The following is a 21,804-nucleotide window of genomic DNA, read 5'->3' as shown; positions in this document are numbered from 1 at the left end:
GGCAGCGCAGCGCAGCGCAGCGCAACGCGGTGGGCGTAGGTCCCGCCGGAGGCGTTATCGTAGCCGCGGCAGGGCCTACGGTTTATTTAATAGCGTTTTTGGGAGACGCTGAGCGTGCGGCGAGTTGGTGCCCGGCGGGGCGGGCGCTCGCTAGTGCCGTTATTCTGTGGGGAACGTCAACGCGTTAAGACGCGTCTTTCATTTTTTTCTTTTCCGCGTTTTCCCTGCTGACGGGAGGAAGAGATCATTGTTGTCAGACCTGCCGGTGGAAGCGTGCATTGTACAGAAGCGCGGCCTGGGGAAGAAGTGCCTGTGTGCCCCTGGAGTGTTTTCCTTCTCGTCTGCGTGCAACTGCGGGCGAAGGGAAGAGCTAGGAGAAGGGGGCCTAACCGCACGAGAACGCCCTGTTCTCCCCTTGCCAGCCTGAGGAGCAGGTGGATGCTGCAAGCTGCTGGAGTAGGGCCGAGTGACAAAGACTTCAAAAGCCTTTAAAGCCCTCAAGTGTTCTAGTCGTCAGTATGATAAAGCGTTGTGATAGTTACTAATAAAACACACAGGTAAAGTGTCAGATGTTGTACGTCTTTCAAGATTCGAAAAGAACTGGAATATGATTGCTGTCTTTAAAGCTGAAGTTATGCCCGCGTTATAACCCACTGTCGCGTGGTTGCCACAAACAGGGTTCAAGCACGTACACACATTTAACATCCAGTATGTATTTTTAAGGTGGTGTTTTACAAAGGCGCACGTTTTCAGGAGTCATCCTGATGGCAGCAATGTGAAAAATATTATTAATTTTTTGTCTTCCCCAAGCATAGATGGTGTGCTTTGCCTCAATGCCCATTATTTTCAAATGGAGGCTTAGTTACTGACTTGTGAAGTCTATTTAGAAAGGGATTATCAATTTACAGGAATTATAAGCCTCAGCGTAGAATACTTAATGAGTCTTAAATTTCTTCCCAGCCAGTCAGGGTTTTTCCCTTTGTAATCTTTAGACAGCTTTTTTTCATAGTTTAACATACTGCATTGCAAAAGCCAAGTGTGATTTCGTCTTGCCTGAAAGGGAGCAGTGCTCTTAAGCCAGCAGTTAGAGAGGAATTCTTCTGGAGAAGTGGCTTGATTCGTAAGAGAAATGAGAATTGTTGTAAGAATTGCTATGAGAATGGGACTTCCCAAGATTACAAAATCCTTGAGGGTAGGGAGAAGATTAGAAGGGGAAATACATGTGACCACAGATCAGGATATCAAGTCTTGGGTAAGAATTCGATCTTAATCTTGAAAACCGAGCTGTAAGGTTTTTAACTGTTATTTCATCATAAACTTTGGGGGGTAAACTGACTTGTAAAAGTGCCATCCTGTTACCTGTAAATCATAGCAATCTTGTACTGTAATAAAATGAAGTTTTTACATTTTTCTTTCAACTTGAATATTTGGCCAGTCTTGAGGGTTTTTTAATAGCTGGCAGACTGTGGGCTCCCCCAAAAGCGTCGGGGTTTGTTCAGGAGGTACTACTGTTATGGTCCCGAGCGCTGTGGGGGACAGTCAGAGTCCTGAAGAGGCAGTGCCGGCGTCCTCCACTGGTTTGCGTAAGGCACTTTTGGAGCAGGTAACTCTGAATTTCAGTGCGAGAAGTGTATCCTTGTGAGAAAAGCAGTGGACATAACAATATGCAGCGAAGTGGGATGGGCAGGGCCTGAACTTTGAGGGTCTCGCATCTGTGACAGCGTACTTGAAACTCAGTCACCTTGAAGGATTTACCTGACAGCGGGATGTCAGCAGAAACTGTAGTGTAAATAGTAATGGTAGTTAAGATTTATGAATTTCTAAGTGGCGTAAGTGCCACTGTTGGTGAACAAAGTCCCCTTGTCATACCACAGGGAGGTGAGTCCAACAGGCACTAGTTCAACATCCTGATTAATACCGCAAAACTTTCTGGGCGTCGATTTAGTAAGGGAGTCCTTTCCTGACGCTGGTTTCAGAGGGCTTTAAAACTGTTTCATGGGTCGTTCTATTGACGTGGGTGGCACTGTACTTTACTTACATGTGAGCTGGGCTTGCTGGTTTTCGGTTCAAGAGGGAACTTAAAGTTTCCTCTTTTTCCCCCGTTCATGTGTAAAAGAACAAGTGTTTATTTATTCACAACTAGTGGCATTAGGTATACGTAAAGGTACATATGTAAGGTTTTCTTCTAAGATCAGACGATTGGCTCTTGGATAAGCACGGTAGATGTTTTACTAGGGCCATTGCCGGTTCGTTTTTAGTGGTGTTGAGCTTTCCATGCTTTAACTTGTATATGAATGCGTACTGCACACTGAGTGCGTGCTGAGGCTGCCTAACTGGTGGTTGCTTGGGTGCACTAAGTTTTTGTTATAACAGTAATCTATGGTAAAAAGTAGGGAGGGGAAAGAGCCAGCTTGACACTATACCATTACTTGGTCTAAGTAATATGTAATGTCAGTAGGGCTGTGCTTTTACAGTAATGGTTGGGAAACGTGTCAAAGATTTGAGATGAAGAGGGAATGCAAAGGCATAACAAGAGCTGCCTTAGTGAACTTTACTGAGAATAGGGTGACAAATTTGAGAAATGGAAGCAAAAAAGTAATAAAAGCTCACCGGTTAAGCTGAGTTGATTTTCATGCGACTAGACGTACTGCATCTTCTTTTCCTTGTGGCTGCATTCAAAGGGGAAAGGACTTTGAAGAGACCTCCTAAAGGCTATCCGCTGCAGAAGCTTGTGTAGCACAGCTTTATTGAGCTGCTCAGAATCATAAAGCCAGCTGAAAACACCGATCACTTAAAAGAAAGTGAAGAAACACACACACACACACACACACACCCACCCCTTAATTGTTGTGGAAGGAAAAGGAGACCTAGACCTTATGTTTAGAAGCACTGTGAAGGATATGCTATGCAAAATACATTCCTGGGATGCATCTGCCTCATATTTGAGTGGTTATGGTATGTTTTTCTTTCTCCTGCAGGGGAAATAATTGGGGGCCAGATATAGGCAAACTGAGCATCCAGACATCTCACTTGAATAATGCAGAGTTTATCTGCCTCTTCGCCTCGCTGTGAACTCTAAGAAACTGAAGTTTGACCTCTTGTATTTACCCAGTGAATTGGTTTGTAAATAAATGAACTTCACAAAAATAAATGTTTCTTCATCTTTTTTATAGTTTGGGAAATGGAGGGAACGAAATTAAGTGACATACCCAAAACACCCAGCAAGTCAGTGTCTGAGTGAGATTTGTGGGGCTCTAAGCTCCATCTCTCTCCCATATAAGTGCTTTCACAGACCTCCTATGGATTTAGATTAGAGAATGACTCCTTGGAAAAAGCTCGGAAGATAATTTTGTGCAAAAATAATCCATGGAGGTACAGTTCTCAGAATTATTTTCAAGTTCTTACAGAAAAATTCTTCTGTCACCAAATGACTTTTTGTTCTAAGTTTCTTTTGGCCGTCCCAGCGCCTCTGATTGCAGTTGAGTGACACGCTTTTAAAAAGACACATGGTGGGTCTGTAATGTGATGTACCTCTAGTTACTCTGCTTCCTAAATTCCATGTGTGTAACAGAGTTGTCAGTAATATATAACACCGATTGCTTACATGTAAATCTGCTGATAGCCAAAGAGAGAAGGAAATAGATTAAAAAACAGCCCCAACCCTTAAAGATGAGAAACCACCCTACCTACTGAAGTCATTCAATAGGAGGAGTCATGAATTGCAGAAGCTTGAATACAACTTTGCTTTCTGCTTCCTACTCTACGTGTCACTTACTTCATTAGTGGCATTCAGTTAGGTTGGACATCTAGCATACTATAAGGAACCACTAGATTTGCCACTTGTCCGTGGATATTACGTATTGCTTTTCTCCATTTCCACATGCTGAAATGGTGGTTCTTCATCTGCTTGATATACTGGGTGAGATCAGGTAAGAACCGCTAGCTTATTCTTTGCGAAGTAGTCTCTTGGCTTTATTCAAGCATAAAAAATGAATATTCCTTCATTTAAATTGGCCAGAAGATTAAACCTTGTGAATTATGCCTAATGGAGCAGACAATTAGTAAAGAGAATTTGATGACTTTGAAACTGAGGCGTAGGCTTTCATTTTAAAGTAAATAGAACAAAGCCTGATACTTTATCTCTGGCTGTACTTTGCACAGAGACGCACTCAGGTATGTGCACTTTGTACAAAGTAAAGAGGTAATTGTGAAAGAGTTTTAACGTGTTAACCTAAGTTTATTTTTTATTGCTGATTTGGTAGGTCGACAGGTTTTCAAGTTATGTGTTATGCTTTAAATAGTAAAATTTAGTTAAAAAAAGTCAGTGTGCACTTAAGATTTTCCCCTTTTCAACCACCGAAGGTACTTAAATGCTTACAAACGTACACAGGAACGTTAAAATTGCATATTAACTGAGTTAAGCTGCGTATGTAACTGCCCAACACCTATCTTTATGTTCTGACTGTACAGAAAAGTGTATGTGAGTACTCCCACAAGCGTGTACAAAGGGCAGCTGGGTATTCCTTCCAGTAATCAATCAGAAATAGGAGTTTGAAAAACCTCCCCGCAATGACTCCTCGCTAAACAATTCAAAGTATTAAATCTATAAATCTATTTATAGTACTTATCTAATTCCACAGTAAAGACGTCATCTTTTCTTTTTTTCTCTATTTACTTTTCAAAGAGTAACTGCTGTCGCTTCACAGCCATAAGTAAATGAGTTGTTTCCCTTTGACATTTCCCAGCTAGTAAATAGGTTTCGTCAGTTAAAATAATTTCCTTGTGATCGATTTCTCAATTCCATGGACCAGACTGTGTCTCTGCTTTATGTCACTGTCATTCCACCGGCTTTAGAAGAATTAATTCTTATTTCTACCAATCAAATGATAAGAAACCAAAACATTTAAATGGTACGGAGGAACACTTCAACAATATCCTAGCATGAATCTTTTATATGTTAGATATGTAGGAGTGAATTATAAGGATCAGTGATTAAACTTTGATTTAAGAACAGTATTAGGCAAAAATGGACGTTTCATGTTGTAGCTTTGAATCTGAATGGCAAAAATGTAATGAAGTGGCTGTTTCTTATCATTTAGCTTTGTATATGACATTTGTATAATAGAATTTCTATTCTAGTTTTATTGTCTTATATCATTATATGAAAACTAGGGATTAAATGTGACACACTATATTAGCATCTCAGTAGCATGTCACATGTATGACATTTTACCGGGTTCCTGAATACCATTTTCATTAAATTCAAGGCAACTGCAGCTGAATAGCTCTTAATTTTAGAACTTTTTCTTGGATAAGTCTCAGCAATGAAACTGAGTTGTCTTCTTGTACCACTAGTTAGTTAATAGCCCGTCCAGTAATCACAGTAAAAGTTACTTAAATTTTTCAATGTCAAAATGAGGAGGTCAGTGATACTTATTTTGAAATATAGGTAATTCTGACTTTTCCTAGACATAATAATTGTAGCTATTGTCATAAGGTGATGATAGGAATGAAACTTTTGTGTGGATGATTTGAGACAGGAAGTTTCAGGCCATTTCTAACACTCTGTAATTTCAACCCTGTTCTGGTTTGCAAATATCCATTATTTTTGTGACGTCCAGTCCAGAAGTGACTGGTCTAGTCATTGTAGATACATGGTTTGGCCTAGAGGTGATTGGTCTAGTTCCCTAAGTGAGTTACTGTCTTCACCACATCTTTACTGCATCTTAAGTGCCGATTCATATTGTTTAGCTTTGTTTAGATCTGCATTATAGTATCAAATACATTTTTCAGATGCCTTGCAACCCCCACACACTTGCCCTTCGCAGCTTTATTAACTGGTGAGGGCTCACTGTTCGTCTCAGATGTGCAAATGTGGTAGATTCAGTTCTGCCTGCTAGACGCTTGCTGGGAAAAGGAGAAGCGCTAGAACTGCCTCTCCTGTAACTCAAAAATTCTGAGAAATTCAGGTTACTTTTTTATTATTTTTTGAGGAACTGAGTAGGTACTATTTCTCTTCCTACTTTTGCTTTCTAGAAGTTGACTGAGTCTTGTTTCACAAAGTTGTTAATGACAGGAAAATTGAGAAAGGTGCCATAAAATATCAGACAAAAGCCTTGTATAAAGTTGCATAGCCCACTAGAAGTCAAGAGGTTGGCCCAGATTTCTTTGGCCATATGCCAGCTAACACCATAGTGAAGGTGAAGAGGCCACACAGAAGAACTGTGACAGGCGTCAGCATTGTGCCCAGAATCCTGAAGTGGCTTATCCACACAATGTGACCTCAGTAGCCAAGGGATACTTTTTAAAGCATTAACTTTTGACGTTGATAAGCACACGGGAAAAATTAAGTCTTTTTGGACTATTTTGAAAATCTCCATCCTCTGGCCGATCCTGACTGATCTACAGCTTAACCTTGTATGCTACAACTGTCTGAGCACAGAAGTGCCAAATACTACAGTTTTTCTTGTGCCATTACACACATTGACCTTACAGATTCTTATTTTTTCAAACTCAGAACAGGATCCTTTGTTTCTTCTTTCTTTGTTCCTTGGTAATTGTGTCCTTACAGTGATCCAAAACTAGGGGAGGGTTCTGGGTCATCCCCGTACTGTCAGGCAACCGTTTCTTATTGCTAGATCAAACAATAAGGTCTAAGGATTGGCAACTTTGACACCCTGGCCGAAAGAGGAAGAAACAACCACAGCAGTCTTCCTGTTTATATATAACACACACTAGTTGTGAAAAAATTCTGAGAGCCTAAATTTGGTGGTTAAGCAAAGGCTCTTACCAACACTGACTACTAATTTTTGTTTGTTATGGAGAAAATATGTGGTTCAGGAACAATTGGAAAGGTTAATTTTGTATTTGAAGGGTTCAGAGGAGCATAGTGGTATCTGCAGAGTCATTAGTTAAACTGTGTGTCCTTGTTGTTCAGTGCACATGCTGGCACCTTATTGCAAAGGTCTGGAGTGAAGAAAATGGAAGTTCTTCACTTTTAGTGGAAAAATGTGGAAAGAAAAGTGAAGAGGCGGTATTTCAGGTGGTCTAACTCATCGAATGACTGTCTAACATTTTCATTTTTTTCAGATGAGGAGGAAAAATGTCCTGAATTTACAGATCTTAATATAGGCAATGCTTTGTCTGGGACAGAACTGCAAGTCCAGCTACTGCTATACACAAGGGAAAATCCAAATTGTTCTGAGAGACTCATTGAACATAATGTTACTGCATCTGAGTACCTTAATACCTCCAGGAAAATTGTCTTTGTTATTCACGGCTTCAGACCAACAGGATCTCCACCGGCATGGCTAGGTGACATAAAGGAGCTTTTACTGTCTTCAGAGGATATTAATCTCATTGTAGTTGATTGGAATCGTGGTGCTACAACTGTGAATTACATAACTGCTGTTAAAAACTGCAGAAAAGTTGCAGAAATACTGAAGAACTATGTTGACCAGATGCTGGTAAGGCAGAGAGTTGCATCTGTTCTGAATAAGTTTAAATAGCATAGCTTGAGTGGGAATGGATATTCAAAATAGGTCTAAAGAGAAGCCCAGTGAACAATATCAAATGACATTTCTTTACCAAAGTATTTACTAACTTTGCATGCAGTTATTACTGCATATCTTCGACTCCACCTGAGTTCTTACTTCCCTTTCACTGACCTATGCCTGGGAGTGCATCTGATTTCTTTAGCCAGCCGGAAGTTTTAGGTCTTCTGGGAAGAGTGAATGCACCAGTGGGGAGGTGAAGTGAGAGATGTTCAAATAGTATGCGACATTAAAATTTCACAAAAGCATTGCTCTACTCTTTTTCCTGTTACACTACTACAATTAAAGATTTTAAATGAAAAAGAAATCACTGACAGAGGAATAAATATTAGTTCCAAAATGATATAAACCTCTTGATTCTAGAGGGAGTTGCTGAAACAGTTGTTGATGCCAGTGGTCTTAACTGGGCTTTAGATTTGTTGCTTAATCAAATGAACAAAACGTTATAATCTCATTTATGCCATTGTTAGATTTAGCACTTGATCTTTCTTCTGTTCTCACCACTTACTTTCCCAGCCATTCTCAGAAATTTTGAATGCTGTGCAGTAAGAAAATATTCATGTGGAATTTGAGTAGAAGACCCAGCATTTTGAGAAGGGCTGAGGTGAAAGAAGAGAAAGCCTATCAGAATCTGTCCTCTGGGACTAGATATAGTGATAACAATTTGTAATTTTGACAGGAAATTTATTGTTATGGAATAGAAAAATAAAATAGGACTATAAGAACAGTCTCCAATCCAGAGTGGGTTAAAAAGGTGTATTTTGCAATTTTTTTGATGGAGATTTTTGATTAATTGCTGGTTACAGATCTGCCTGGCAAAGCAATGACAGCAGGGCATGCTTGGGCCGATCTTGTTGTGCGAGTTGTCGAAGTGATGGTGGTGGGGTATGTTGTGTCCCACAGCTATCAGTTTCATACTTGCAAGCTGTCGTGAAGCCTTTGTTAATTCATTTTGAGATGCATTCATATGTCAGATCCCACGTATCATCCCATTGCTTTGCAGAGATTCCAACAGGTCTGCTGATACTCTTTCAGAGTTCTTCAGTAGGTGGCTTTTTTTAAATACTGCCTGCTTTGTAGGATGGGCATCTTAAGGCTTTCCTGCAGTTGTGCATTTGGCACCATTATTCAGCAGTTCTGTGGTATAAGTCTTTGTTAATGGTATTATGTTTTTAATTTATTTTATTGGAAGGATAAGGCAGGGGGAGAATTTTTTTTTTCCCCCTAGTCCATAGTTTTGGTTCATCTTTCTTGTATCTGGTAAATGTCTTCCTCTTCCCTCCCCTGCTCCCCTTCTAACTAGTGTGACATTTTGGAAGAAATGTGACTCAAGCTTCCTTTTTACATTTTTCTAGTCAAAGAATTTCATAATTACTACACTGTTTTAACTAGTACAGCATGGCAAACTGAAAAGAACTTTGTCATTTCCATTTGTTTTTGAAGTTAGGAAGTTAGAGTTATGACTTAGAGTACTGACAAAAAGTGAAAACTAAATCAGTCTACTGATGTCTGTTCAGTTAACTGCGTGTGTGGCCGTGGCTTTGGTTTTTTTTTCCCTCATAGGTGAACGGAGCTTCTCTTGACTCTATGTATATGATTGGAGTTAGTCTTGGGGCTCATATAGCTGGTTTTGTTGGCCAGAAGTATAATGGCAAACTTGGCAGAATTACAGGTAAGGCTTTTAATCCTGATACACATATTCTAATACACCTTGTATTGTTATAGCTGTGAATTGCATAGATGCTAGCACTGAAATATCGACAAATGAGAACTGACTATTTAGTAACATGCACGAGGAAAAATGTATCCCTGATAGAAGTTCAGAAAATTGTGAAAGTCTGCCTTCAGGACATAAATTACAGCTGAAGTTTTCCAACCTGTTTACCTCTAGTCTCTCAAATGAAAATTGAATGCTACATCCAAATGCCACTTAAGTTAAATGATATGCTACCTGGGTTTCTGTCTAGTTGATGGAGCGAGTCAGGTCCCTCTGAAGGGAAGTTCCAAAGGTCTTGGTCAGACCACAGGAATCAGGCACAAGGATTTAGTTTCAGTTTGAGGTATCCGAACATGGTGTAGGCTTTAGTATGTTGAGCTATCTCGTACAGGGAGCTTAGATCAGGTGTGCAACCTGTCTATGGATACTGCAAATTTTACCTCATAGTTGTTGCATTGTCAGCATTGCCATCTGCAGGAAGTGGTGCATACAGTGAAAATTGGAGTACCGTCATTTGGGTACGTCTGTCAGGACCAGGGTTGCATGAAGTTCAGGATTAACTTTTAGGTACTGGTTCCCAGGGCAGAATCCACAGTGCTAATTTGGGTGCACAGGCTCCAGATACTTCTTGTGGTGAAAGGACAAAACTCACTGCAGCTAGCGTGTTGAGAAGGAAGCTGACTCAGCTAACTATCAGAAAAGGTGCTAAGGGGAGACGGGACTGTTGGATCCTGATAGTGTTTAGGATTTAAGAGAGCGGCTGTTTTCAGGCTGAAAGGAGGCAGTTACCTCTCTTTGAGATTCATAGCTCCAAACCCTCTCTTCAGAGTAGTTAAGTAATATTTTTCCCAAAATGCAAGAGGAGCCAGTAGCTAGCCTTAAGAAAGGGAATTGGAGACTCCTCCCCTTTTCATACAGTAATATGAAAGACAGAGCATTTTCTAAGAGTGTGATAGGCTCCAGCTATATTCCTTTGGTTAAGAATACTCATTTCCACTTTACACAATTCCCTAGAGTTTGTTGGCATCACTGTTTGGGGACGGTCTTGATTGCGATGCGAGGTTAGCAGGTCTGTGTCCTCTCTGTACAATAATTGGGAGCCAGTAGATCCATGTAATTTCTAAACTCAGTTGCTCACGTGTTAGTGGCATTATATGAGATGTTTCAATCACCTTCTTACAATTACAGATATGGATGAATAAAGGCAAAGACTGAGTAGTCCAAACACACAAGGCTCATAACCTCTTAAGTGACTGTTTTGATACTCTTTCTTTCAAACAAGTTGAGCCAGTGGTGCAAAGTGATGTTGGAAAAATGAGATTTAAAAGAAAAAAAGAAAAAGATATTTTCTTCTTCACTGTTTGGAGGTTTCTGAAATATAGAAGTAATTAGTGGACTAAAACAATGACCTTTGTCACCTGGGGTACTGTGAATGTTTACTCCTGGCATTCCACAATCCTCTGTGGTACTTTGGGTCTTGGTTATCTTGATCTTGAGAGAGAACCTTCCTAGACTAGTTCTTAAAGCACATCTGCCGGTTAAATCATAATACAAATTTGGATAAGCTAAGGTCATACACTGGCCTTGTCTCTCAATCAGTGAAAATGCAATTAGGAGTCGGGTAAGGGAAGGAATATGTTTTGCCCTGACAGTTGTATTTTCCATCTTTGCTGCTTTTTCTTTTCCCCTTTTTGTCTATGCTTTTGCTGTCAAGAAGATAGGAGCAGAGCAAACCTCAGCTAACAATTTCACTGCCCTGTGAAGGACAGAAATTACCATCTTGAAAATGATCAGGCTTCAGGGCTGCACAACAATAATTCCCTATCCCTAAAACGAATGAGAATACACAGTGTTTATGCTTCAAATACTTTGCCACTCAAATCCCCTCCTCCTTGATAAAAAATGCTTTTTGTGGATGTCAGTTGGAATATCTTTTGTCATAGTTGAGTTTTGATTTAAGATTTCCAAGCCTCCTTCAGGTGAAAATGTGGTCGAAAACTGGTATTTCACTTAGTTGCATATAACAATTGTTTTTCTATAAGTAATTTCAACACCAACTGACAAAATGATTGAGGCACGTTTGAAATTGTCTCCATCCAAGATGTCCCCATCTTGTGTTCTGGTAGCGAGAGTAGTTACATTGTGCATTTTGTTTTTATGAAGTACTTAATAGGTATAGTATTTTTTGGGGAAAAGGACAAAATTAATTCTCCTGATTTGATCTCTAATGCTGTTGGCTTATGATTCACTGGGAGATGAGCATGACTTACTAGGGAGAGAGAGAAATTCAAAGATATGGGTTGATCAGTCTTGTGGTAGGAACCCTTGCTTTGCTTGAGAAGAATTGTGCTGGTTATTTTTATTATTATCCCAGGAAAATGAAGAGTCATTGATGAATAATGCTCAAATGTTGCTCTTGTATATATCTGTAGAAACAGACCCCAGGATTTGTAATGCTAGTGTTATTTTCATTTAGGTCTTGATCCAGCGGGCCCTTCGTTCACCCGAGAACCACCAGAGAGCAGACTGGATCGTACTGATGCGCAATTTGTTGACGTAATCCATTCAGATACTGATGGTAATGACATAGCCTTAACTTTCCTATTTCAACTTGAGGAAAGGCAGGAAAGCAGAAGAGAAGGGATGAGCTATTTCAGTTACATCTAAATAGTGTTGCAGAAGTGTATTTTGTGTTATCAATCAGGTGGATTTCTGTGCTGTTGCTTTCTAAAAATATCTAGACTTTTGAAATCGTATATTATGACGCCTATTCATCACGAAATTGAAACTCAACTTTGCTAATGACTTAAGCAATGATGGACTGTTTTGTTCAGTTCTGACATGAGTAGCCATGTTATTGAGTGAGTGAAGTTTCATGACTGAACCTGAAAATATTGAATTCATTCTTATGTCCAACAGCTAACTGAAGGCATATGTAGATAACCATATAGTCATGAGTATATTTAATGTAATGCAAAAGTAGAGATTACACCACTATCATTTGTCTTGTTTGTTATAGTATATTCCTTCTGAATACGTAAAAAAGAAGTCTGCACATTGAATAAAGCGTGCCTATTGCATTAATTTATGATAATGCTATTTGCAAAATAGTTTAGCATAAACATCCTTTTCTGTGCTAGTGTGTATGAACATAGAGGTTGTAAGCTTGTGATTATCACTGAATTAAAGTCCCTTCTGAGAGAGCCAGTCTCAGCTGTATCATATTAGTACACTATACAGATCCACTGCTTGAAATTCTAAATCGCGGTTAAAATGAAGAACATTGTAAAGTCTACTTCATCCACGCTATAATCTGGTTTGGTTTTTTTTTTTTTCAAAACCATAAGTAAACCTTTCAAACCTACCACACTTGTCCCATTATTTATGTAGTTTCATATCAGTTTCTTTAATAATATTAAAAATTAAGCATTTTACTATACAAACTTATATGTGAAGCTGTAAAATCCAATTTCTGTAATGCTCTAATTATGTGAATAAAGATAACGTGTGGTAAAAAGGAAGGTAGGTCAGACTGAGCTAAATGCTACTCATGGTCTTTTATGGGATAGATACAGATTTTCCTACTTTAATATACTGCTTATATTAGTGTAGCTCAGAATCCAATGTCATGTGCAAAAAATGGAAAATCTTACTCTAATGAAAATTACATTGGGAAAGAATTTTGGTTGCTGGAGAGAACATGAATTTCATAAATTTCTTTGTGCAAATAATGTCTCAGCTACAGCACTAAATAGTTGCTTCTGTTTTACCCATTTTCTTTTGTGGTAGTAGGAATCTTACACAAATTTGTATACATTTATGTACAGCATTTTACACGTGTATAACTTTCTTAAAAAGAAAAAAAACATGGGTTTTAACTCATGAGTTCCATTTACAGAACAAAAGAACAGTAAATTTGCAAAAATAATTCCTTTATGACCTTCATGTTACTTTGTAATGCAATGTAATGATAAATAATTCACTGCATAATTCTGTTTATGGTTTTTTGATTCATGATGTTTTTGCTTTAGCACTAGGTTTCAAGAAACCTTTAGGAACCATTGATTTCTATCCAAATGGAGGAATGGATCAGCCTGGTTGTCCACAAACAGTATTCAGCGGTAAATAAAAATGTGTTCAGTTAGTGAGAAAAGAGTTTGAAATCAAATCAAAAAGAGGTTAAACTGAATTCAGTGGACACTGCACATATTCGGTAGTATGGGGGCTGAGGGCATTGTATTCTTTCTTTTCCATCCCCACGCAGCAAATGAGAAATAACAAAGGCATTTGACATCTTTTTTTTTAATGAAGATCTTCCTGTAAGCATACATATTCCATCATACCATTATTATTGGTATGATGGAATTATATTATTATATTCTATATATAATCTGTATATAGTAATCATCATTTTTCTGTGTTTATATATAGCTAGGCACGGGGGAAGATGTTTGTGTCCAAGTGGTTTGGACAGGGTCACATGCATACGACACGGAAGGCAAGGCTTTCAAGTCTTCACTGTGTCTTAGGTTCCTCCTGGTTGGCAATGAGGTGCTAGGTTTTGGACAGGTCTTTTAGGCTCTAAGATGAAAACAGTTTAACGACGTGATCTTTTGCTGCAGAATTTTGCTTATTTCAGCCTCCATAAATCTAAGGCAAGGTTGCTGCCCATTGTTTTTGTTTACTCTTTTTGGGTATGTTTATGACTGCCTACGTTTCTATTACTAATCTGCACAGTGCTGCTACAAGTTAGAGCTGCTGCAAAAGCATAGGGCTTCCACTTTTGTGTCTGTGAGTATGGGAGAATCCCTTAAGACTCAGGATCAATCTTCATCTGTACAATTCTCATAGTGTGTTTTGCTAGGAGAGGAAGGAATTTATTACCCAAAAAAACTAGAGAGAAGAATCTCTGAAGAGATTTTCGCGGTAGTTTTTCTGCCAAAATGTTCTGCACGGGATGCAACAAGGCAAATTTTAACTCAGACTCATGCTGTGTAACAACAATTCTGTAAATTTGATAGAACTTAGTAGACTATTTCTTGCATATAAAACCCTGTAGACTTTTCTCTGTACCTGTAACATTCAAAACAGTCTTCAATTTCTTCTTCTTGTGTGTGTACATCCATTTTTTACACTTGGTGGTCAACTAACCAGAGAATAAAAACATGGCTAACTAAGAATGACTCAGGTAAACGGGATTACTTTGATAACACCTTTTCTTTCACAAAGAAAAATGATTACATGTTCTTAGTATATTTCGTTCATTCTTTCCTGAAGGACTTCAGTATTTTAAGTGTGACCATCAAAGATCTGTCTTCCTCTTCTTATCGTCTTTGAAAAGAAGGTGCAACATAATAACATATCCTTGTGACTCTTACTTGGATTACAAGAGAGGAAAATGTGTTGATTGTGAAGCTTTCCAGCCAATGTCCTGTCCAGTACTGGGTAAGAGTTATGATATCTGCTCTGGGCTGAGCGAGACTTTCGGGGAAATCCAGACTAGCTCTTTCTGGGGCTACTCCAGAGATCTGTAGTATTGTGTTAAAGGGTTTTGTAGAGATTGATCGCGTGCAGAGCTGCATACTGTTTAAAGTAGCTTAAAGTTTATGGCTTTGTCTACTTTATTGTTATCTCTGTTAGACACAGGTGCTGAATGTTCCTAATCATTGATTATTGTGCTTTCCCGGCTAAAATGGATTCACAGTGTATTTCCTTTCTACAGAGAAACTGCTTCTACTTAGTCAATCACTTTAGGCTCACATAGTGTGTTACCATCCTTAGAGTACCTGTGGTTTTTATTTAAAAGCAATAATGTTTCTAGCAACTTCATCGTTTCTCTGGCTTTTCTTTTGGAATCAAGCTTTTATTTGGAGGGGTTTTCAGTTGTTTGAGGTTTTATTGCTTTTAGAGAGGATCTGGGGACAGCTTGAAAACAGCTACAGTAGTGTGAGCATTTCCTAGTTGGCAGGGTTTTCTTAAGAATGAAATTTTTAAAATATTTAAATAGAAATTAATGTACCTTGTCTTCTTCACATCCTTCTATTAGGATGTACACCCTACATATATTAGTTAGGTCAGGTTTGAAGAAAAAGCATAGACGGACAGATCTGTATGCTATTTTATAATAAAACCCAACAATAACGGGACCTTATAGTAGGGCAGAAAGACTCCAGGACTTCCCCAGCATGGTTATTAGCCATGCCTGATGCACTTACACAGAATTCCCGAGCTAGAGGTGGAGAAATGTTTGACCAGTCAGCTGCCACCTTTTTTTTTTTTAATAACCATACAACCTATGAGGAAATGACAGGCAGCTGAATCTGGTAACTGGGAGGAGAAACAGCATCCTTCTATTGCAAGCTTTCCTGCTTGCTGCCTTGCAGTGGCAGCTCTGCAGCCCGGAACCAGCCCTCATCATCCAGTCTAGGTAAAGAAATCAAGAGGGAGGAAATAGGATCCTTTTAGATCCACTTTAGAAACAAGGACTGTTATCAAGCCCCAGAGACAATAAGCATAGAATTGCATACAACAAAAATGCTTTCTACATTACATCCAAGAGCTTAGGAGGTTTAAAGAGTTTCTAACATTTTATTAAATAATATCCACAATTATAGACTAGAGGATTTAAAAATATTTACTTTGATGATTCAAAAAAGAAAGGAAAAAATTTTACCTAATGTGAAGCTGTTCTGTAACTGTTCTCTGCAAATACGTGGGCTACTTTTTTGGGGTTGTTTTTATTACCTCTGCAGGAATTTATAAGCAGTATGTTTTGGAGTTAGTACTCTAGAATAAATAGATTCCAACATTATGACAATTTTAGTGATACTAATATATTAGAAGAATTAAATACTTGCATACGACATTCTATTATACTCGGGGGATTCTTGTATTTTCCAAGTCAATTTACTTTCTCAGAGAACGTTTAAGAAAATTAAAGCCAAATCTGTCACTTTGGTTGAGTTTCTTTTATGTAATTATATGTGTATCACGATTTTGCTAAATGTCTGAAATTAAATATTTAAGCTTTGGATTTCAGGTTATTATGCTGATAGATGGAAAAAACTGTTAATCCCAAACAGTTCACCGACGAAAGCTTATTTTGATACCTCGGACCAAGACCCATTCTGCAGTGAGTGGATGAATACATATATAACAAACTCTTTATCAAATGTTATGGCTGTTATTTGTTAGCTGATCTGGAGTGAAAGCATGTTAAAAGTAGAAAGTTATTATTAGCTGCTGTGTAAAATGGTGTAAGAAACAATGAGCTAAGTGTCAGTTCGCAGAATGGAGGAAGAAGAAGAATGACTGGCAGAAGAGTGAGCAATATGTGAACTGAGAAAGAAATGTCTTTAAAAGTAATGAGATGGATGGCCAAGAGGAAGAAGTAAGCCAGAAAATGAGAATCGAGTGACGGAAAAAGCTGTACTGAGAGAACCTGCTTAGATGGGATCATTGCTGCCATTTTCAGAGAGCAAAAATGGGAAGCAAGACTGCCCTGGCTGGGAGATGGAAAAGAGACACCTCTGTGTTCCACCCCAGGAGGCGAGCACCCCACAGTCAACTAAAGCTACTCCAGATTTTAAAAGTCCGTGTCTCCCTAGGAGTAAAACAGTGGAGGGAAAACTTAGCTGACTGTTTCAGGTTTATCCTATATGGGAATGAACTCTCATGGCGTGGGCTTTAGCTGCAACAGTTTGGATATCTACCCATCCATGCAGAGCTCTAGTTTAGATTCTCATCCAATCTCTGTTTTTATTAACAGACTTTACCACCATAAGCAAATGTTAGCACACTCCTCCAATCGCTTATCTTTCAGGTTCTTTGATTTGGAGTATGGGGATAGGCTTACAGGGAATTCCAAGTGAAATCGGGTTTTCCTATTAGCTTTTGCTATCACGTCGGCAATTTTTGTGACTAGGGACTGAATGACTCTTGTTATAGTGGTAATCATGCTTACCTACATACTGTTTCTTCCAAAGGGCCAAAGAGAGGTTAACGAAGGTCTGGTGGATGTTACATAAAATAACTCCTATTCCCAGTGGTCTTTCAGCTCAACCCAAACCTGCTACCACTGTTCTCCCCTGCTCCTGTCTGCTTGGGCTTTGCTATTCCTTGCTGTCAAGGCTGCACAGGCTGCTAGGTCTGTCTCCTCATTCATTCTTCCCGCAGAGAATTACGGCTTTGCTTTTGCTCTCACACATATTAAAATCTGGGCATTTATCAAAAATCCAACCAAGCAAAATCCTGATGATGGAAAGAGTACCCTGCAGAAGGAAAAGATTATATTTAGTATTCTGGGACAGGGGTGGTAGAAGAGAGAAAAGAGGGGGATAAATATTACCAAACATAGGAGGAGGCAAATGGAGAGGGATAAGAAATATTGTAATGACAGCATAAATTTAAGGGAAAATATGCAAAGTCAAGAAGAAAAACGAGTCTACTAAACCAGTCTGAAAAAGAGGGTTTTTATTAACTAAAACCTTATTTTAGTTATTAGATATTTGAAAACATGAGGAAAAAGAAATAAATGAGGCCTTAGAACTAAGTGAAGCTGTAAACCTGAGCAGGACAAATTTTTCATATGAGGTGAGGCTTGGCCTTTTAGGAGAGAATGTTAAAAAGCATCAAGCAAAAAAAAAAAAGAGTTTGAATTGGCTTCCTTGCTTTGGGAGTAGTAAAGTTGTGTTTCCCCTGGATAGCCACAGCACGGTTACAATGCCAGTGACGGTTACAGAAGTGCGGAAGAAGGCCAGGTCAGAGTTTCCGAGGGCACAGCAGAGCAGGTCAGCTCCGTGCCAGTGCACGGAGGGTGCCAGCCCCGGGTACCCAGCCTGTCTTCCTGAGGCCGTGGGCCCTCCAGGGGAGGGGGAGAAGGGGCTGGAGCATGGGAAAGCAATCGGATCCCTCCTCTTCCTCAGTCTTCCCCATGCAGTTTTTCTAGTATCCACAGAGAGGTTTTGGCAGGTTGACTTCTCTGAGGGCAGGGTGCTTGGAGGATCTGTACTGCTGCACCTGCTCAGGCTGGGCAAGCAAAGCATAGGAATGATGTATCTCTTCAGCTTTTACCACCTGATTAATCTGCTCACCTAGCTAACTGCCCACTTTGCCTGTAGGTAAAGCTTGCACCAGTGCTGTTCCTCCCCTCTCCTTGCCAACGTACCTTAGCTGTTTTCTGGACACGTCACTTTTGTGGGTAACATGATAGTGTTGCTACACTGATAGCTCAAATATCCCTTGTTTGCAGAGCTTGCCAAAACCTGAAGGTGCTCGTTAGGGCTTGATTTTGCATTTTTTCCTTAGGCAGGTCAAACTCTTCATGCTAATTCTGATGGTAGCTTTCTGATGCAAATCATTTCCATGTGAGAACTAGAGGAAATGATACACTAATTGCACAGAACTCCAAGTAGCCATTTGGTAGAAGCTAATTTTCATCAATAGCCGCCTTATTCTGCTTTGAGTTGGTAACCTAGAAGTAAAGAGTCACTATTCCTGTCATCTACCAGTGAATACTTTTAACAGGATGATAATAACAACTGTATCCTGTTGAGGTCATTCTTTGAATCTTATTATTTCCTATTTCTTTTTGCAGTGTATAACTACTTACTGGATATTACTACATGGAATAAAAGCATTAGGAGAGGTTTCATTAAAGTTAAAATAACAGATTATGCTGGAAACACAGTAGAGTCAGAGATGAATAGGTATGTTGTGCTTTGTTTCTAAATATTTTTAATCACTTTATATGGCTAATTTTCTGAGTTTCCTAAACCTTTTAACTTGCTAACTTGTAAGTCAAAAAAGTATCATGAGGTTGTTAAGACTTGGCCATGGCTCCTTTTCCTGAATATGGCTTAGTGTCAGAGGCAATGCTTCCCACACTGAAATGATCCTCCCTCCATTTATGAACTAGCCCAGGTCCTTGCATGGTACTGGTTTGAATCCAGTTCTAGGTGTCCTTGTTCTGAACGCTCAAAGTCAGTACATCTTACAAGATTTCTGACCTTAATAATAATGCTTAGTAATACTGAATATTACTCAGCTAACAAAACCCTGACTAGAAATAATATTTTTCTTTAGTGAAGCTTCAACATTTCAGCAATATAGAAGAGTCAAAATACTAACTGGATTTTACCGAGACCTTGACAAAATATCGAAAATTTCCTTGACCTTTTCTACGAAGACTTTAATAGGCCCAAAACACAAGCTTAGGATCCTCGAGATGAGGCTGAAATCTCTTAATAATCCAGAAAGGTAAGTGTTTGTCACGTGTCAAAGTTGTGCATCAACTAAACTGCTCAGGGTGTGTATTTCCCTCTATTGATTTTTTTGATCGCATATTCCTAAATGCATGAATATCCTTCTCATCCTACCTAGGATCAAATTTATCATGTGGAAGAGCTGCTCTGTACATTAACATTTAGTGCACAGCACCCTCACTTTCCATCTCTCGTCCATGTAGATGTCAACAAGCATGCTGCTTGTTACAGCAGGCTGCTGCTGCTGTCTGGTCACAACGAGTTTTCAAGGACCACTTATGTAGACCAGCCTGACTTAGACCTGCATGGTTAAGTTCTCTTCCAGAAGACAAATTTTATTAAGCACTTTTCTGATTTTAATCATGTGTCTGTACACAGCTTTTCACACTCAGATATGAAACGGAGCACTTCAGCTACTTGTGTGACTGGAATGGGCTTTGGTCTTCTTGCTGATGGTAAAGACCTTCCAAGACCAAAACACAGTCTATGCTTGCCTACACTTAAACTGAACTCATCTGCATTTTTTGATATTTAAGTGTTGTTACTAAGCTTTTATTAATTATTTCTGGTTTTAAATACTTGAGCAGTATTGCCATATGTTAATTTTTTAGATGTCCAGACTTACTTGTACAATAGCATTAGTAATTAAATTTTACATTTGCATCTTGTGAAAATAACATATTGCATGGAATAGGTAAGAAATATCCAGGAGTAGCAAGAGTAATTTATTTTAGAGTTATTACGTTAATTTGCTTCATATGAATGGCAGATTCAACAAAGTCAGAATCTAAAATAAAATCTAATAATGGTTATCAAATAAGTAATGAGTGGGAATAATATTACAATATGAGTAAGTTGTAAGTAAATGTATTTTGTTAATTTGAGAAATAACATTTAAGGCTTTCTGATTTGGTATATGATGATAGTCTAGTAGCAATTGGGTATGATACTTTGTAAAAATTATGAAACCTTGTTAAATCAATCTGCTATTTCTTATTTTCTGAAAAGGAGATGGGTGGGAGAGACTTAGAAAGAAACAGAACAGTAGTCAAAATATTACTGCAAAATGTCTATACATTAGACTTTTGTTGAAGGCTATAAGTCTCAAGCTCTCAGGTGAACTGGCATGATTTTATTTAAAAGCATTTGGTGATGAGAGAGTCAAAACTCTAAATCATATTGCAATTTTTTTTTCTCAACCCAACGGTGATAAATCAGAAGATACATTTCATGCAAGCCTATCAGCATTCAGAACTTCTTCAGATAATGATCTAGTAAATAAGGAAGACTTTCAGTGAACATCCCTTACTGGTTTTGAGTTTTCATTCCTGTTGCTCTGACTCTTGTTAGTTTTGAAGTAAGATGCACTTGATTTGCTTTAATATAGGATCCACTAAAGTCCTTCACACAGAGCCTCATCAGATGGCAGTCATATAGGCACATTAGGTACTTTTAGATAGCAGTAGAAAATGGTGTGTTAAATCAGCATGTAAAGGTAATTTAAATGCAGATGTTACAACACTATTTCTTGGTATAATTACATAATTGCTCATTGTAATTATAACTATTTATATTTACTTTATTTAGTTACCTATAATTACAACAATTCCTCAAATACAGGATAATCAACTAGAAACTACATTACAAATATTTAAATTATTTGTATAACAAAGTAGTAGGTAAAAACCAGGGGACAGGTGCAGGGATAAAAGACAATAGGAGTCTCAGTTGCCCCAGGTCTGGGTTAACAGCAGACAGTGGGAGTTTGGGGAATATCACTAACAATTGCCTACTGGGCTGGTCCATTATTCACACAGATGGTGTGTGAATGTGGGAGTGCTAAAAGGTACATATAATTTTCAGACTCTTCTTCTGGTCTCTGAGATAAATAATTCCTGCTCACCCATAAAAACAGACAGCTTTCCTGACTTGTGTGTGTCCAGGTGTCAGTTCTCCCAAAAAGCTTTTGAACCTGTCAGTCAATTCAAACTCAATTGATGGGGAAGGTGAATGTCTCAAAGATACTTAGCCCAGCCACTTCTGTTTTTTTTAACCAAAACAAGAACAGGAATAATAAAGAAGACCTTATTAATACCTCTACTGAACAAGAGAGTGTGGCATGCCCTTGCTTTTTAGTAGACAGCAGAGAAGCCACACAGGATGAGGGATTATGAAAGCCTCACCTCATAAAAAATTGTTTGTGTTTTGCTCCTTGTCAGTGAACTGGAGAACCTGCTCCTCACTCGGGGCTACTCTCCTGTAAGGCATTCCT

The 21,804-nt window shown here is 38.7% G+C and overlaps 2 protein-coding genes across 2 annotated transcripts in view; one reads left to right on the top strand and one right to left on the bottom strand.

Annotated features, from left to right (window-relative positions):
- The window catches only part of RBM11 (RNA binding motif protein 11), an 11,771-nt gene extending 9,530 nt beyond the window's left edge, over positions 1 to 2,241 (bottom strand). Inside the window, exon 1 of the mRNA XM_009327890.1 lies at positions 2,233 to 2,241. Coding sequence (XP_009326165.1) covers positions 2,233 to 2,241 — 9 coding nt within the window. The remainder of the gene's footprint in view (positions 1 to 2,232) is intronic.
- Positions 2,242 to 3,880: 1,639 nt separating this feature from the next.
- Positions 3,881 to 21,804, top strand: part of LIPI (lipase, member I) — a 19,627-nt gene continuing 1,703 nt past the window's right edge. The window contains exons 1-9 of the mRNA XM_009327785.1: positions 3,881 to 3,929; positions 7,090 to 7,466; positions 9,117 to 9,225; positions 11,747 to 11,848; positions 13,302 to 13,391; positions 14,548 to 14,715; positions 16,310 to 16,402; positions 18,866 to 18,977; positions 19,354 to 19,527. Of these exons, the coding sequence (XP_009326060.1) occupies positions 3,881 to 3,929; positions 7,090 to 7,466; positions 9,117 to 9,225; positions 11,747 to 11,848; positions 13,302 to 13,391; positions 14,548 to 14,715; positions 16,310 to 16,402; positions 18,866 to 18,977; positions 19,354 to 19,527 (1,274 nt within the window). The remainder of the gene's footprint in view (positions 3,930 to 7,089; positions 7,467 to 9,116; positions 9,226 to 11,746; positions 11,849 to 13,301; positions 13,392 to 14,547; positions 14,716 to 16,309; positions 16,403 to 18,865; positions 18,978 to 19,353; positions 19,528 to 21,804) is intronic.

This window comes from Pygoscelis adeliae, unplaced genomic scaffold (assembly GCF_000699105.1).
Source record: "Pygoscelis adeliae isolate BGI_AS28 unplaced genomic scaffold, ASM69910v1 Scaffold14, whole genome shotgun sequence".
Classification (NCBI taxonomy): domain Eukaryota; kingdom Metazoa; phylum Chordata; class Aves; order Sphenisciformes; family Spheniscidae; genus Pygoscelis; species Pygoscelis adeliae.
Note: the sequence above shows the minus strand (reverse complement) of the source record. Positions and strands in the feature narration are given on the sequence as shown.